General features: G+C 45.7%; 1 protein-coding gene across 1 annotated transcript in view; it reads left to right on the top strand.

Annotated features, from left to right (window-relative positions):
- Window positions 1-14,995, top strand: part of tns1b (tensin 1b) — a gene marked incomplete at its 5' end in the record, with an annotated part of 254,067 nt that overhangs the window by 114,835 nt on the left and 124,237 nt on the right. Inside the window, one exon of the mRNA XM_083641496.1 lies at window positions 419-457. Within this exon, the coding sequence (XP_083497622.1) occupies window positions 419-457 (39 nt within the window). The remainder of the gene's footprint in view (window positions 1-418; window positions 458-14,995) is intronic.

Below are 14,995 nucleotides of genomic sequence, written 5' to 3'. Positions count from 1 at the left end.
GATTTGTAGAGGACCTGAATCCCCAGTTGGAGAGATAATAAACAGTCGGTTTGTCAAGCTGTTTCATTTGGGTTTGTGATGTCATTTGTGCATGAATGACATCACTGGTCCACAGCTTAACTCAAATCAACTCTCAATAAGTGTCAAACTAAATGAATGCCTGCAAAACAGTTTACAGTTTTGGGATATACTAGTGATTTTGTAATGATACAATGCCGGTTGAAAATCAGAAAATACCTTTAAGTATTTTGCAAAACCTAACCTAAATGCTGTGATGACTAAACGTTTCAACGGGCAGTTATGATTCGACATGCTGTATTATCAGCTGCTTGTTTAATGTGCTGTACATGTATACTGTACATGTACATTTCTGCAAAGAATCAACGATATGACTGACCAATGCTCTTTTTGTTTTCAGGTGTCTTCATCTTGTGTTCCTGCAACAAACTATGAGCTGGTAAGTTTCTCTTTCTCTCATCATTCTTGTTCTAGTAATTGCTGGCTTTGTCCCTGCTCACCTGGCATCATGTCTTTGTCCCTGCTCACTGGCATCATGTGTTTGTCCCTGCTCACCTGACATCATGTCTTTGTCCCTGCTCACCTGGCATCATGTGTTTGTCCCTGCTCACCTGGCATCATGTCTTTGTCCCTGCTCACCTGGCATCATGTCTTTGTCCCTGCTCACCTGGCATCATGTCTTTGTCCCTGCTCACCTGGCATCATGTCTTTGTCCCTGCTCACCTGGCATCATGTCTTTGTCCCTGCTCACCTGGCATCATGTGTTTGTCCCTGCTCACCTGGCATCATGTCTTTGTCCCTGCTCACTGGCATCATGTGTTTGTCCCTGCTCACCTGACATCATGTGTTTGTCCCTGCTCACCTGGCATCATGTGTTTGTCCCTGCTCACCTGGCATCATGTGTTTGTCCCTGCTCACCTGGCATCATGTCTTTGTCCCTGCTCACCTGGCATCATGTGTTTGTCCCTGCTCACCTGACATCATGTGTTTGTCCCTGCTCACCTGGCATCATGTGTTTGTCCCTGCTCACCTGGCATCATGTCTTTGTCCCTGCTCACCTGGCATCATGTCTTTGTCCCTGCTCACCTGGCATCATGTCTTTGTCCCTGGTCACCTGGCATCATGTCTTTGTCCCTGCTCACCTGGCATCATGTCTTTGTCCCTGCTCACCTGGCATCATGTCTTTGTCCCTGCTCACCTGGCATCATGTCTTTGTCCCTGCTCACCTGGCATCATGTCTTTGTCCCTGCTCACCTGGCATCATGTCTTTGTCCCTGCTCACCTGGCATCATGTGTTTGTCCCTGCTCACCTGGCATCATGTGTTTGTCCCTGCTCACCTGGCATCATGTGTTTGTCCCTGCTCACCTGGCATCATGTGTTTGTCCCTGCTCACCTGGCATCATGTCTTTGTCCCTGCTCACCTGGCATCATGTCTTTGCCCCTGCTCACCTGGCATCATGGGGTCCTGACTGACCTAGAATAGATACAAACAGAATTGGAAATCATCTCCTGCTAACAGTTAAATTCACAAGACAGATGAAGAACCACCAAATGTTTGTTGAATTTTTGTATCTACTAGTTCCCGGAAAAAAGAATACAAAGAAAGGTGAATCAAATCTACGATCACAAAGTCTTTCCCCTGAATATTGCAGGAAGTGGCCTGGGCATGCAATGATTTTGCAGGCTAATAAAAACCATTAGCTTGCTGTGTTGCCTTATTTGGTTCTGGTGTTAGAAGCTGTGTTGGACTTGGACATGATCACTCTCTTCCTCTCCGCATGTTGTTTGTTCAAGTGGTTTTGGGTCCTTGGCAGAGCAAAACAAACAGCCAGTGCCCTCTCTGTCTCTCTCTCTCTCTCTCTCTCTCTCTGTGTCTGTGTCTCTCTCTGTCTCTCTCTCTCTCTCTCTCTCTCTCTCTCTCTGTGTCTCTCTCTCTCTCTCTCTCTCTCTCTCTCTGTGTCTCTCTCTCTCGCTCTCTCTCTCTCTCTCTCTCTCTGCTCATACACCAAATATTTGGTGAAACTCTGTTTTTCTTTCATAAAAGCTCCAGTAATCAAACGAGAGCATGTTATTATGCTCTGCAGATGCTTTCTGCATGAGGCCATCTGTTTAAGATATATGGCACAATGGGCCAAACCTCCTTGGCTATGTTATAGGCCTATAGTCTTGACCTGAGCTCTTTGATTTCTGGAAATGCGAGCCTCTGGATACAAACTGCAAGGAATGTCTAAGTTATCCCACACTACCACTTGGCCTCCATAAACATACACATACATAAACATAAACATCCATAGCATAAACATACACTCCACTGTGCTCCTTTTACCTGTCGTTTGTTCATGCTAATAACCTCATTGCCAATTAGCCTGATTGTTTGTTAGGGATGTCAACCAACGACAACGAGTTTTTCTGGGGGGTGATTTTTACTGGCTTTTTTAGTTCATTTATTTATAATGTTAGATGCTATTTGATGGTCATTCTTTGGACACTTGGACAGTCAGAGAGTATAGAGGAAAATAAGTTTGATAGATTTGTTAATGAAGTAGTTTTGGTTCAGTTTAGTGAACAAGGCCTCATCTGTGACAGTCCTGGTATTATATACTGTATGTAGGCTACATGTACATACTGCATATTATCCCTCTGTCCTCCCTGGTCCATGATGATAGGAGGAAAAGGACAGAAGGAAGTAAACCTGGGTCATCTTCCTCCCATCTGTCTCCTCTCTGCCAAGAAGAGTTGCCCCAGAGGCTCCTCTGGCTGCGTTAACGCTGATGATTGCTCTCATAAACGGTGATGAGCTAAGATGTAAAACACTCCCTGACGTGTCTTTTACCACCAAGGAGCAGGGAGGGGGAAAAAAACACGTTCCCAACACATCTGAAAGTCTAGTCAGCGGTCTCAGTCTGTATTGGGAAAACAATCATGGCTTTCAAGGCCAGCGATGGCTGTGTTCCCCAGTAGCGGGAAACTAGGGCCAGATGGACAATGTGGCCATGGAAAGAACAGGAAGCATGGGAAGTAGATACAGACCGAACACCTGCCACCATCTGCTGCTTTTACCTACCTGAAGAGTTCAACTGAGCCAGGGTGCTGCATGATACACTGCCTGTGCCTGTGACACAGTGTGTTCAGCTGTCACATCAGCTGATACACACACACCATCACATACATCACATGATACACACACCATCACATACATCACATGATACACACACCATCACATACATCACATGATACACACACCATCACATACATCACATGATACACACACCATCACATACATCACATGATACACACACCATCACATACATCACATGATACACACACCATCACATACATCACATGATACACACACCATCACATACATCACATGATACACTGCCTGTGTCTGTGTTCAGCTGTCACATCACATGTACTCATATGGAACAGGTAGATTTAATTACAGAGTGCGTGAGGATGACGATGGTGTGTGTGTATGTGTGAGTGTATGTGTGTGTGTGTGTGTGTGTGTGTGTGTGTGTGTGTGTGTGTGTGTGTGTGTGTGTGTGTGTGTGTGTGTGTGTGTTAGGGCTGGGCGATATTGGGAAAAACGTACATTGCGATATTTCCCCCACCTGCGATATATATTGCGATATGAAAAATACAGGGATTTTCACCAGATTACCAGAATAGCTCTATTTTAAAGAAAGTAATACTTCTAGAATGATTGGAGTGATTTTGTAGAGGAGTCCATCTGATTTTGGAGGGGAAATCAGGTATTTTAATAGTGTGTTTCTCAACCACTGGGCTGTGGCCCATGCCACTGGTAGGCCTCAGAGCGCAATCTATAGTGGCCTCTATAACATCACAATATCAGAATGATAGCCCATTGATTTGGGAAGGTGGTCTTCGGAAATGTTTAACAATCAGAAGTGGGCTCCCATGTACACTCTGAGTGGTTGACTTACCATGATGACACCATTCTCTTCTCATTCTGATAATACTCTTCAGTCAATCCAGGCTAAAGTCAATGATCTAACATGTTATGATAATAATGCATGTTGCTTACCCTAAAATAAGGGGGTTCATCTTTGAATGAAGAAGGGTGGCATCTAGAAGGGATCCAGGATATTACAGGAGGCTATATCTCTGTACTCTTGGTTAAAAACAGAGCAGTAAATGAAGGAAGCTTCATTATTACACTAAGGAATTAACACAAGTGACAAAATAGGTCATTTGACATTTTATTCCAAACTTAAACCCTCTTTTTTTGCAAATAGCAACAAAGTAAACATATTTAAACAGAATTCTCAAAATAAAAATAAGGGCAGCTATTAAAAAAAAAGCCCCTGAGGGGTTTTACAACCCTCTTTTTTTGCAAATAGCAGCAAAGTACAGTACAGTAGTATTGTAAACAGAATTCTCAAAATAAAAATAAGGGCAGCTATAAAAAAGCCCCTGAGGGGTTTTACAAACCTCTTTTTTTGCAAATAGCAGCAAAGTACAGTACAGTAGTAAACATATTTAAACAGAATTCTCAAAATACAAATAAGGGCAGGTAGCTATAAAAAAAGCCCCTGAGGGGTTTTACAAACCTCTTTTTTTGCAAATAGCAGCAAAGTACAGTACAGTAGTAAACATATTGTAAACAGAATTCTCAAAATAAAAATAAGGGCAGGTAGCTATAAAAAAGCCCCTGAGGGGTTTTACAAACCTCTTTTTTTGCAAATAGCAGCAAAGTACAGTACAGTAGTAAACATATTGTAAACAGAATTCTCAAAATAAAAACAAGGGCAGGTAGCTATAAAAAAAGCCCCTGAGGGGTTTTACAAACCTCTTTTTTTGCAAATAGCAGCAAAGTACAGTACAGTAGTAAACATATTGTAAACAGAATTCTCAAAATAAAAATAAGGGCAGGTAGCTATAAAAAAAGCCCCTGAGGGGTTTTACAAACCTCTTTTTTTGCAAATAGCAGCAAAGTACAGTACAGTAGTAAACATATTTAAACAGAATTCTCAAAAAAAAATAAGGGCAGGCAGCTATAAAAAAAGCCCCTGAGGGGTTTTACAAACCTCTTTTTTTGCAAATAGCAGCAAAGTACAGTACAGTAGTAAACATATTTAAACAGTAAAAAAAAAACAGTCAAAATATAATAATTTGACTTTTTAAGCATCTGTATGCATTGCTCACTCAAGCTTAGAGGTTTTTGGCCAAGAATACCAGTCTATCCACCATTGCAGGCTTGAGACAGGAACGTTTGCAAGTGACGATGTTGCCGCTTGCACTGAAAAGCCTCTCTGAGGGGCAGCTGGTGGCAGGGATGCACAGATACTTGCGGGCAAGCTTGGCGAGTCGTGGAAAGCTTACTTTGTGTGTTTTCCACCATGCAAGTGGATCTTCCTCCTCATCTATGGTAGGTGTTAGCAGGTAGTTGTTTAACTCTGCTTCCACAGCATCCTTAAGGGGCAGAGTCAGAGAGGATTCACCCTGTGCTGCATCTGCTGCGCTCTTTTTAAAGAAACTTCCCAAGGACTTCTTGGCTTTCTTTGCCTGGGGCGTGCCAGCAACTGTGGGGTCCACTTCAGTGCTGCAGCTTGATGTCTCCTCCTGGCATTCCATCATCTCTGATGTCACTCTGGCCTTGATTTTGGGCTTGTCGTCTGTATAGACGAAATCCATCTTGAACCGGGGGTCCAAGCAAGATGCCACATCTAGCATCTCCTGAGTAGCCTCATCCTCATATTTCTCATTGATGTAGTCCAACATCTGGTTCTTCAACCTCTGGGTCAGGTCTGTGTCTTCCTCTTGCATTAACAGCATTGAACTGTTGAATAGGTGAAGAACTGGCTTCACATAGGAGACACTAACGTAGTCTTCCCCAGAAAGTGCATCAGTGAATTCCAGCACAGGGCCCAGTGCCTTGCTGACAGATTCCAGGACATCTATATCTTGCCAGGTTGGAATGAGATGGCGCGCCTTCTTATCTGCAGACAGGACCTCAGTTATAGCCTTCTGCTGCTCCAGTATCCTGCTGATCATCGCCTGTCTGGAACCCCATCTTGTTTGGCATTCTGATACGAGGGCATGTGTTGGTAGTTTGTGTTTCTCCTGGGCTTCTTCAAAAGCATGTCTGGCCTTCCAGCTGTGAGAGAAGTGAGCCACCAGCTTCTTGCACACACCTGTAGCACGGTTGATGCGATCATCCTTTTTCACTGCGTTTTCTAAGGGAGGGAGGGAAATAGACATTAAATACACATTCATATTTGAAACAATAAAGTACTCATTTGTGTTTTTGCAACTGATTCAACTATACAGTAGATTATTTAAAGATTACATATATAGTTTCTGCATGCTTTGCTCTCTGTTTTAAAGATATATGACTGACAGGCTAGCCCATTCATTCTCAAAGAATATAACTTGTCTCACAACGAGTTTTACATTACCCCCCCCCCGCCCCGCCCCCCCCCCCCACACACACACACACACACACACACACACACACACACACACACACACACACACACACACACACACACACACAAACACACACACACGGTGTGCCCTGCAGTTTGAAATTGGTCTGACTGTGCCTTTAATGCTTATAAAACTAAATGATTAAACGAAAACTGTTACATTTCAGGAGCTTAGTAAATATAGCGTGGTCAACTTACCAACTGCAAGATGCAGTCTGTGGCCAAAGCATTGCAGCCTGGTCCAGTCATTCAGTTCGGCCGCCAACACCATATTCGCTGCATTGTCTGTTGTTATGCAGACTTGACGTGCCTCATCTAACCCCCAGGCAGCCACTGCTGCTCTCACCCCCGCTGCGATATTCTCAGCGTTGTGAGCCTCCGGGAAATATGCCGTTTGCAAACAGCGACTTTTCAGCTGGAAGTCCTCGTCAATAAAGTGGACGGTCAGACTGATGTAGGGCTCCGTTGTGCGGCTCGACCACAAGTCGGTTGTAGCTGCATAATATTGCACTGACGACAGCTCTGCTTCAACTTTTGCCTTGCATTTCTTGTACATGTCTGGGATGGCAACACCATTGAAATACGTGCGTGATGGTACCTCATAGCGCTTGTCAAGCGACCGGATCATTTTTTGAAATCCTTCTTTGGAGACGGTGTATATTGGCACCATGTCTTTCGCGAGGTGAAAAGTGATGGCATCAGTGATTTCCTTGTGCCGTCGGGAACCTCTCTCGTAGGGCGTAATGCTGGCAAAGGAATCCGAAATTGTCTTTTGCTTGGCCCGTGGACGGCATTCAGATCTGGCTTTGCACTCGTCATACAGGGCTTTGTGGTGTCGCTGTAGATGGTCAAACAAATTGGTCGTGTTGCCTCGCGTTGTGGCAACAACTGCAAGGCACTTTCGACAAAGTACCCGTTTTTGGTCAACATCATCCTCTTTGTAGCCGAAATATTTCCATATAGCGGACAATGCATTTCTTTTTGGAAGCAAATCTTCCCTTTCATCGTTAGTTTCAGTATCACCACCGGTGCTTGTTCCCTGTTCGTCAGTCATTTTTCTTCAGTGTGTTTTCGAGGAGCGGGGGTGGGCGGAGGCTTTTAGACGCGTTCAACAATAATGATTGTGATTGGTTGTTTGCTGTGTAGGGGGTGAGGCATGCTTTGATGCTTTCAACAAGAATCATTGTGATTGGTTGTTCGAGTTCGCTGTGTGCACGCATATGATCAAACATGTCTCAGCATGTCTCAGTACCCCTAAAATGAGAGCTTTAAAGCAACGTGAATTTGCCTTTTACATCGCACGTCCTGCGATGTGACTATCGCGCATGCGCACATCGCAATGTCGATGTGTAAACGATATATCGTTCAGCCCTAGTGTGTGTGTGTGTGTGTGTGTGTGTGTGTGTGTGTGTGTGTGTGTGTGTGTGTGTATCAGCAGCAGTGATCTGGCCTGAGGTGTATCAGCTCTGCTCCAGCCCCTTTTTGGTTAATTCCTTCACTCATAGAGAGAGAGACAGACAGACAGACAGACAGACAGACAGACAGACAGACAGACATACTGACAGTTAGACATGATTTACTGCCCTACTCAGATGCGGACTGATTACAACATCGGCCATAAATTACCGTAATGGGAGAATAAATATGGTGAACAAAATATGAACTGTTTCTTTTCTGAATCCAGACATTCCACGGGGTATATTGTCACAAATACGTACACGTTTATGAGCAGATGATTGCTTCATTCTAAACTAAATGAAAATCAGACACTGCTTATCAGCCATATTACGACACTAACTTCTTTACTGGTGCTGTCAGAGATGTTTTTTGTTGCATATTTTAATTGCTATTAGTATTGTTTTCTGTTGCCTTCTCCAAAGCACTATCTCTCTTATCTGGTTTCTCTCTTGTTGTCGTTCATTCATTCATTCATCCATCCATCCATCCATCCCCCCTTTCCCGGATTCCCCATCAAGAGGCTGTTTGCCTCTTTTCCAGGCCATCATTGTAAATCCAGGTGTGCTTTTACTTGACTTGTCTTGTTAAATAAAAGCTACATAATTAAATCAAATCCATTTAATAGATGGTTGCACTGTCATCATGGCAAAGTCTTTGATTCTAGTTTGTCGTCAAACAGAGTGGATTAAGCTACACGAGTGCAGTTGCAGTGTAAATAGCCGGCTGAAATGAGACACTAGTAGAAGTGTGCAAGTTCAATCATAGTCGACTTCTGATTTACACTGAACACTAATTAGGGAGCGGTACTCCAAATGCAGTAACCCACTAGTTACTAACTAAGGAGTTTAAACCCCTGAATTTGCAGCCCAGTGTAGGAAGACGGTGCCAATTGGCAGTCCAGGTCTTGTAAGTGATGATGTGAGGAGGTCCCATCCAGCAGCGATGATGACAGAAGAAACGACTCCCCAGCAGACTCCCGCGCTCGGACGGGCTGTGAGGCAAGCTGAGGAGCATTCCTCAGACGTGCCCTCATGTGGAGCCAGCACTGCCAGGAATAGCTTTTATTCTGGACTAACACAAGGCCTGCTGGATGAGGGAACAGAGATAGAGAGGGGGAGCAATATTAGGCTTTTTGGTGAGCTATAGTGCATATCTAAACACACATACACACACACACACACACACACACACACACACACAAACACACACACACGAACACACAAAACCATAAACCACTAACACTTACGTCAACCAGCTTCTCTTTTTTCACAGCTCTTGTCTAGTGGAGGAACAGGGCCAGTACATAGCTGAGTAATGACTGTAACTGCAGGGCAAAGATGGTCTAGATGTGCTCCAATTAGCCGTGTATTTAGAAGCACACATATTTCACTACGTGCCTCGTCCACGCTCCGTACACAAGTACAGCGAGCAGGCGTCCACGCTCCGTACACAAGTACAGCGAGCAGGCGTCCACGCTCCGTACACAAGTACAGCGAGCAGGCGTCCACGCTCCGTACACAAGTACAGCGAGCAGGCGTCCACGCTCCGTACACAAGTACAGCGAGCAGGCGTCCACGCTCCGTACACAAGTACAGCGAGCAGGCGTCCTGTAGCGATATGTGATCTCCTGGACGCGCGCGTGTGCGTGTGTGTGTACAAACTAGCTAGCACGTAATAGCTTGCACGTCATTCTGGCCATGCTTAATGTCGAGCCGAGAGCCAGGCCTCTTGTGTCTGCGTTTCTGTAAGTATCCCGCTTAAGTGTGTAGCATTATCAAGTGCATGCTTATGCTTATATTACATAAGACCTAAGGGCGCTCCGTGAAAAATGTTGGCTCTCACGACGCCATATGCTGATTTCTTTCCTATGCTGGCGTCCACTTACTGTAAGCTAAGATGGGGGGGAAGCTGGAGTCTGCTAGTGAAGTGCCTCTCCTTAGTCAAAGTTATTTCTCCTGATCATCATTCTCATGTGGGCTGATGGTTGGTTGATCACACCTACAGTTTGTCTTTTTAGCTGCGACCAGCTAAGTCACTCTGTCGGTCAGTCAGTTGATTGGTTGGTCGGTCGGTCGGTCGGTCAGTTGTTTGGTCGGTTGGTCAGTCCACAAAAAGTTCACCACCCTTTAGCAGGCACAGTTTTCGCTATAGGAGGCTGAAATTTGGCATGGAGGTCAAGTGTACGTGTGTGTGTGTGTGTGTGTGTGTGTGTGTGTGTGTGTGTGTGTGTGTGTGTGTGTGTGTGTGTGTGTGTATGTACATGCCATTGGCTAAAAGGGTGGAAATGGGGGGGAGGGTTTTGAAATGCAGGATGGCAGAGGCAGAAGGCTGAAATTTGGAAATTCACATGTGTGGTCTCAGCTATTGCGAATTTGCGCTCGTTTGTAATTGGTTCATTTAGGTTCACATGGTCTCACATGTAGCTTGTTTATTGAGTAGACCTTTGGTCATTTTTTCTCGTCCCAGATAGAGATTTAGGCGGTCAGGGGGGCATCAGAATAGGTCTGACTCTGATCGCAGGCCCTTATAACTTTAGCTAAGCATGGTGCATGTGTCTGTTCACACCAGTAAAGAACACATGAAGAAATAGCTGAATATGAGCGTCAGTTGATCAATTCCCCACAGAGTTCATTTTATGATGCTACTGTAGGCTCTCCAAGCATGAGTAACTGCTGGTTAACACATGTCAACATCTGTCTCCTTGTGTTTGAGTGTGATTTCCTAGTGGGTTCAGATGATCTTCTCACTCTTAGGCCTTGGCCACACTGATCCGTGGTGTCTGTCCGTGTGCGTTCATTTCTCTGTTCACTTCCATTCATTTTCAATGACAGCTGTCCGACTGTCCGTGGAGCACTCAGAAGCGTACGTATCCAGAAAATTTGCATACGTTTTGAGGGACAGAAAGTTGGAGAGGGATGAACTTTTTCTGGATGGACGTATCGGATGGTCGGATGGTCGGATAGTCACTGTCCGTTTAGCCAATCAGAGTCGAGGTCTCGAGAGGAGGCGTTCCGAGATTTGTTTAAACTTTTCAAAGAAGATGGAGCAACAGCAACTTTTCAGGAAGTTAAAAAAAACCTGTTTGCTCTTAAAATACTGAACCAAACGTCGTCAAAGTTGGCACATGTCTTAATTATAGTTGAATGTGAATGTGTCATTACTTTATTAATATGTTACCTGGATAAGCTCAAATGATGTTTATATTATCAGTCCGACTTGGAAGCACTCTCTCCCGGCCAGTCAGGCGGGAGAGAGTGGTATGCTCATGCACGAGCCCCAAGCTCCGGGCCGCGGGGGCGCGCACAGCAGCAGCAGCTCCTCGCCTCTCATATGTTCATGGCCGAGGCGGGGGCTTTGGCATGGGGATGAGAACAGTCTGACATAACGTAGCGTTAACGTTACATTATTCTCGTTAGAAACCACTCCGATTTGCATGTTAAAACAAGTTTGCAGCCTAGGAATAACTGGAAAACATTTTATTGATCTATTAACGTCAGAGGAAGCCAGGATTAGTCAAAACGATCCCTAGATCCCTAGACCCAGAATTTTAAACGATCCCTGCTGCCCACTGTACAAAAACAACGCATAGGGACACATCTGTCCGTTAAAACAATGCATCGGACAGACATCTGTCTGTTCAATAATTCTGTCCATTTTCTGACGGATCAGTGTGGCCAAGGCCTTAATCTTAGTAGTCTCTGCTACCATTGCGGCTGGTTACTATGGCCCGAACAAACTGACTAACTGTCTCGCTTGCCAGACTCTCTCCCTACAACGGGTGAGAGTCTGGCTGCTAATCCACTCTGGTATAGAGCAGGGGGGAAAGGCTCAGTTTATCCTTTACAACCATCCACCGAAAAGTACCAAGCAGGCACAATCCAGATCTAATCGTTTTCAGCGTGTAGCAACGAGCTCGCATTGTTGATGATGTTGTTTCACGGCGGTGCAGGCATTTGAGATGGACAGATTGGACACGCACAGCGGCAGAGGAATTTGACATAGATTCGTCATGGAGAGAGTGGAAACGAAATCCATATATGGTCGCAGCCGGTCAGTCAGAGCGGGTCGGAGCAAATGGCAGAGCTTGCAGGGAGCGGAAAGGGATTTTCTTCCGCTGCCGACTGAAATGGTCGGCAGACTCGGCACCTTATACCAGCAGCCTGTTTCCATGCAGCCAGACTCCTCTTCCAGCACGGAGGGAAGTCTGGCAAGCGAGACTACTGTTTGTTTGGATCCCACCTGCAATTACCGCTCATCGCCAAAGAGAACGAAACTGAAATTTTTGAGATTATACATTTAAATCACCAAAGTACGTCATATTCTCCTCGTGCAAAATGGATCTGCCGTGAAGTTAAATAAGCCTGGGTTCAAGGCATTGGCTCACATACTCATGTATGATAGGAAATGGCCACATACTGTAGAGAACATGAGTCAAGCTTGTCATATCTCTCAGACATGAACAGGAGGTTTAGTTTCAGGTTTCCAAACAGGTGAGAAAAGGATGAGAAGGTGCAGTGATGAAGCAGTGGAGTGCAGATAAGAGTTGCACCATTCCTCTTTTTCCCCACATCGTTTTCATGATGTTTCTGGATGACCTCCAATTACCGTATTTGGACATGGGAAGAGTTACAAAATTGAGCGCGTGTACTGTAGGAGAAGAGAGGTATTTGTTTATAGGTGTGTTTGTGTGTGTGTGTTTGTGTGCATACATGCATGTGTGTGTACTGTATGTGATGTGATGGAGAGGTGTATGTGTGATTTGTGACTGCTCAGACCAGCAACTGCGCACCCCCCCTGCCCCATGAAAACAAATCCAAACAAAACAATTTGGCTCATCCCTTCAGAGCCTCCCTCCATGTTGGAATAGGCCCTTGCTTACGTAACGAAGGGAACGGAAGGGTCCATTTCAGCCAGAGCGGGGGTGGGTGGGGTGAGAAACTGAGAGAAGTCAAAGGTGGTTTAGGGCCATGGGCGACTCAGGGGTTTTTCTCACAGCACAGCCCCCCCCCCCCCCCCCCCCCCTCCTGTCCCCCATCCCAAAGGAACCCTGGCATTTTAGAAGCCCCCCCACCCCAGGGGGACGGGAATGGAAATAAGCACAATACACACACATGCACGCGCGCACACACACACACACACACACACACACACACACACACACACACACACACACACACACACACACACACACACACACACACACACACCCACACACACACACACACACACCCACACACACACACACACACACAGACACACACACACACACACACACACACACACACACTCAGATCATAACTCTAGATACACACAGTCTTGCACAGCCCGTCCTTCCTCGGCGCTGTGTTTATATTTCTGGGACATGTGAAAGCGGCAGACAAGGACCACGGAGCATGAGAGAGGAACAGCTGTGTGTGTGTGTGTGTGTGTGTGTGTGTGTGTGTGTGTGTGTGTGTGTGTGTGTGTGTGTGTGTGTATGTGTTCTTGTACAGCTCTCTTAGTGAGGACCATTTTGAGTTTTATACCTGGGAAGTGAGGACATTTTGGCCGGGCCTCACTTTCGCACACAAGTCAATTAAAGTTTTTTTTTGTATAGCCCTAATTCACAAGCATGTCTCAGATGGCTTTACAGAGAATATGTCTAGCCATGTCTAACTAAGCACTATCAATAAACAGGATTGAACAAGCTTATATTAGAGAGAGAGGGGGGAGGGGAGAGAGGGGGAGGGGGGAGAGAGGGGGAGGGGATAGAATGGGGGGAAAAGGGAGGGAGAGTGGAGTGAGAGAAGGGAGAGAATGGGGGGGGGGGTGGGTAGAAGAGAGAGAGCAGAGCAAACAGGGTATACTGGGGCTGGGCGATACAGTTAAAATCAATATCTCACTAATCACAGGGGTCAGTTTTGATACCAATCACAACATGGTTCATGTAAGCAAAGTCACATTTAGTAATCCAATCATCATATTATCATATATTATAATTACCTGGCAATTGTCATATCATCACGATATGATACCACTGAAAGAGAACAAATGATAGTACTGAATTATCCCTCAGCCCTAGGTCGTGCAGCTGTTACTCATTTCACCTGGCCACTCTGCCACAGCACCAGCGCCACACCGCCGCTGAAGCGGCACACCGGAAATGGCAGCAGAACGGCCAAACCAAACGAGCAACAACTGCAGACATTCTGACTACTGTAACCTCAACCGGAACTAACTAGCAAACAAGGAATCTAGCTAATCTACAGCCCATTCCTAACCTACTCTAATCTAATCTATTTTGAGCCTGAACTATATTAGAAGCAAAACTCTGCACATCTCTTTCCTGGGACAGGTGCATAGGACAAGGACAAAGCCTGCATGAATTGTAAAAGAGAGTCTGCAAACCTGCAATAAAATTTATTTTGTGACGTTTCAGTCTCCGACCTTGCAAAACATCACAAAAGTAATTTTATTGCAAGTTTGGACAGTGTGTGGGAATCTTTTACAGCCTGAACTATATAACATAAAACAAATCTAGCTGATCTACAGCCTAACCTAAAGTATTCTAACCTACCAGCATCCCTCAGCCATTAACCCTTCATGCCTTACCGCAAGCCCCCTGTCAGCCAGGTGAGGTATGGCTACTCTGTGCAGGAGCAGCTGCACTCTGTCAGCCAGGTGAGGTATGGCTACTCTGTGCAGGAGCAGCTGCACTCCGCTGCAGGAGCGGCCGCATGGATCACCACTTGAAACGCGCAAGAAAAGCTGCCTGCCGCGCCTTCTCGTCTGAGAAGGGGAAGAAAAGAAATAAAGAGGGGAGAGAGAGGATAGGGGTCAGTAGTGGAGACGAAGGGCCAGGGCGACAACGAGCAACCGGATGCGTAGCGGGTAATGGGACAGGGCGACGATGAACGGCCTGATGACTGGTGACGAATGGGCGGCGCAATGACGGACAACCGGATAAGCAGGGCCAGCAGCGGCGCCGGAAGACACGCCGATGACAGTCCCCTGCAGGGCCAACAGCCACGACGAGCAGGGTCATAATATCAGTGTTGATGAGACTCAGGCCAATGAAGGTCACCTG

Source organism: Poromitra crassiceps (genome assembly GCF_964638095.1).
Source record: "Poromitra crassiceps genome assembly, chromosome: 8".
NCBI lineage: Eukaryota > Metazoa > Chordata > Actinopteri > Beryciformes > Melamphaidae > Poromitra > Poromitra crassiceps.
Note: the sequence above shows the minus strand (reverse complement) of the source record. Positions and strands in the feature narration are given on the sequence as shown.